Source organism: Monoraphidium neglectum (assembly GCF_000611645.1).
Source record: "Monoraphidium neglectum strain SAG 48.87 unplaced genomic scaffold scaffold03312, whole genome shotgun sequence".
NCBI classification, from domain to species: domain Eukaryota; kingdom Viridiplantae; phylum Chlorophyta; class Chlorophyceae; order Sphaeropleales; family Selenastraceae; genus Monoraphidium; species Monoraphidium neglectum.
Genome location: NW_014010316.1, coordinates 2,088 through 4,231, shown reverse-complemented (window position 1 = coordinate 4,231; position 2,144 = coordinate 2,088). Strand labels below are relative to the sequence as shown.

Sequence of the window (2,144 nt, the reverse complement as noted above, 5' to 3'; positions counted from 1 at the left end):
TAATATCACATTCAGAAATGGCCAGCTGAACCGGGGCATCCGGCCATGCATGCCGTTGCGTCGATATGCAGCTGTCAGAAGTGGTAGCGCGGTCGCTCGTGCAGTGGCAGGTAGGACAACGGGAAGAATTTTGATTTGTTCCCTTCCGCCATGTGGCATCGGGTCTGGTGTATCGGCAGCGCAAGCAGAGGACGGCCAGTGGCGCTTTGCTTGTGCGTCGCAAAAAGGGCACCTTGCCTTTGCCGCTTTCAAGGATCCACATCCCGAAGCGAGGCAGCGGCGGGCTCCCCATGCATGCCAACAGGCCTTGAATTTGAATCGACCAGCAACTGCCATGTCAGCAGCCCGCTTGCACACATTGATGTTGCCTGCAGGGGCCGCAAAGCTGATGCTGCATGTGGGAGAGACCACCATTGGCGTCCCCTTCAGCCGCGCTCAGGCCGACCAGCTGGATTCCGCCATCAAGCAGCTGCTGACAACGGTGCGTGCGCCGCAGCCGATTGGTCGAGCCGGCCAGCAGGACGGCCGCGCAGAGTGGAAAGTCCCGAGTGCCAGACACAGGCAAGGAGGGCCTCCCTGCCTTCGTGACGCGCTTGTGAGCGCCCAGGCCTGCCCCTCCATGCATCTTGAGGTTGCTGCCCCGTTGCCCATAAATGCCGCAGTTCGCAGAAAAACAGAAGGCAGAGCGGCCCCGGAGGTGCGCTGTGCGCAACGTCTCAACACCCGGCCAGGGGCGGTGGGGCGGGGTTTGCCTCCTGGCGCGCCTTCCTCCCTCCAGCTCCCTCATGCACACCCCTGCCTCCCTGTCTTCTCGGTTCTCCCCACCCCACTCCCCCCAACACACACACACACACACGCACACCCCATATCAAAACCTCTGTTTCAGGTGGGAAATGATGGAGGTGCGCTTCAAGGGCGACCCAGCAGCTGCCGGCGGCATAGACCTCCTGGAGGTGCGCCCCACTGCCAATCACACAGGGCCCCTCACCAGAACCATCCAGGGCACGCGCGCATGGCCTGGGCAGGACCTTAACGGATGTACGGGGCACTAATGTTCCAAGGCGTCCAGCACGCAGCTGCCGAGGGTCCCCGGCGCCACCGCCACATGGACGCGCGCCTGGTTGCCGTGCGGTTTAATACTGAGTGCCGCGCACTCTTTCGACCGTAGGTGTTCTGCAACCCCAACGCGCACGCCACCGCGTTCGAGGCCAAGCTGCTGGTGACGATCAAGGCCGGTGATGTCAGCGTGACGACAGAGGGGCGGCTCAGCGCCTTCAAGGCTGACCTGGACAACTACTTGGCCACCGCGCCGTGACCCAGCCGGGCGCCGGGCGCTTTGTGGGTCAGCCCCGGCTGTCCTATATGTGCTTTGACACCCAAGCATGCACGCAGGATGTGTGTTTCAGTGCTACCGCGTTGGGCCACCCTCCTCACCACGACCAGCGAGCTAAAAACGTTTCTCAGACGCTGTCGCGGCTTTCGGCTGGGTGTCGGCGGCCTGTGCAGGCGCCGCGCATGCGTGTTGCGGCACGCCAGCGACCGCCACCCACCCGGAGCGGCCCCCGCCGCCGTGAGCGCCGGAGGTCACTTTCTTTCGTGGGTTTTTTTTCTTCTGATCGACCTATTTTGCTGCCGATCCATTTTCGACGCGGCTTGCCGGGCTTGCTTTCGCTGTCCCTTCCGTCGATGGCATGCTGATGGCGCCACACTCCGCACTTCTATGGCCCGCGCCGCTGCCTGGCCGCCATGACTGTGCACTCAGAGCAGCAACCCTCAACAACGATGATAAGAAATTCACGAGAAGATGTTCCAGACGTGTTTTATGAATTACACCCTGGAGAGCTGCGACATGACAGCATGCAGGAAACATGGCGCCTGAGCGCGCAAACGACACGCACGAGGCCAGCCTGTGCGGCTGGTAAAAGAGCATTGCCCGAAAATGGTGGGCGGAGCCTGGAAAAACGCGTGTGACGCCATTGATCAGGGCAAACAAGGAAGCTGGGCAATACTGTTCAGCAGAACGCACGGCGCGGGGACAAGCCTGCAGCCCTGTGTTGTGAGGCACGGTCCACCGCAGTTGTGGTGAGCCCCTACCAAATCCGCCAGTTGTGTACATGCATGACAGGGGTAGAAGCGGGCCAAGT

General features: G+C 61.8%; 1 protein-coding gene across 1 annotated transcript; it reads left to right on the top strand.

The window, feature by feature from the left end:
- Positions 1 to 361: 361 nt before the first annotated feature.
- On the top strand, positions 362 to 1,315 carry MNEG_12573 (hypothetical protein; the record flags this gene model as incomplete). The annotated part of the gene is made up of 4 exons (XM_014038956.1): positions 362 to 481; positions 663 to 697; positions 887 to 953; positions 1,169 to 1,315. 4 exons carry the CDS (start codon positions 362 to 364, stop codon positions 1,313 to 1,315), a joined length of 369 nt encoding a protein of 122 aa, XP_013894410.1.
- Positions 1,316 to 2,144: the final 829 nt, after the last annotated feature.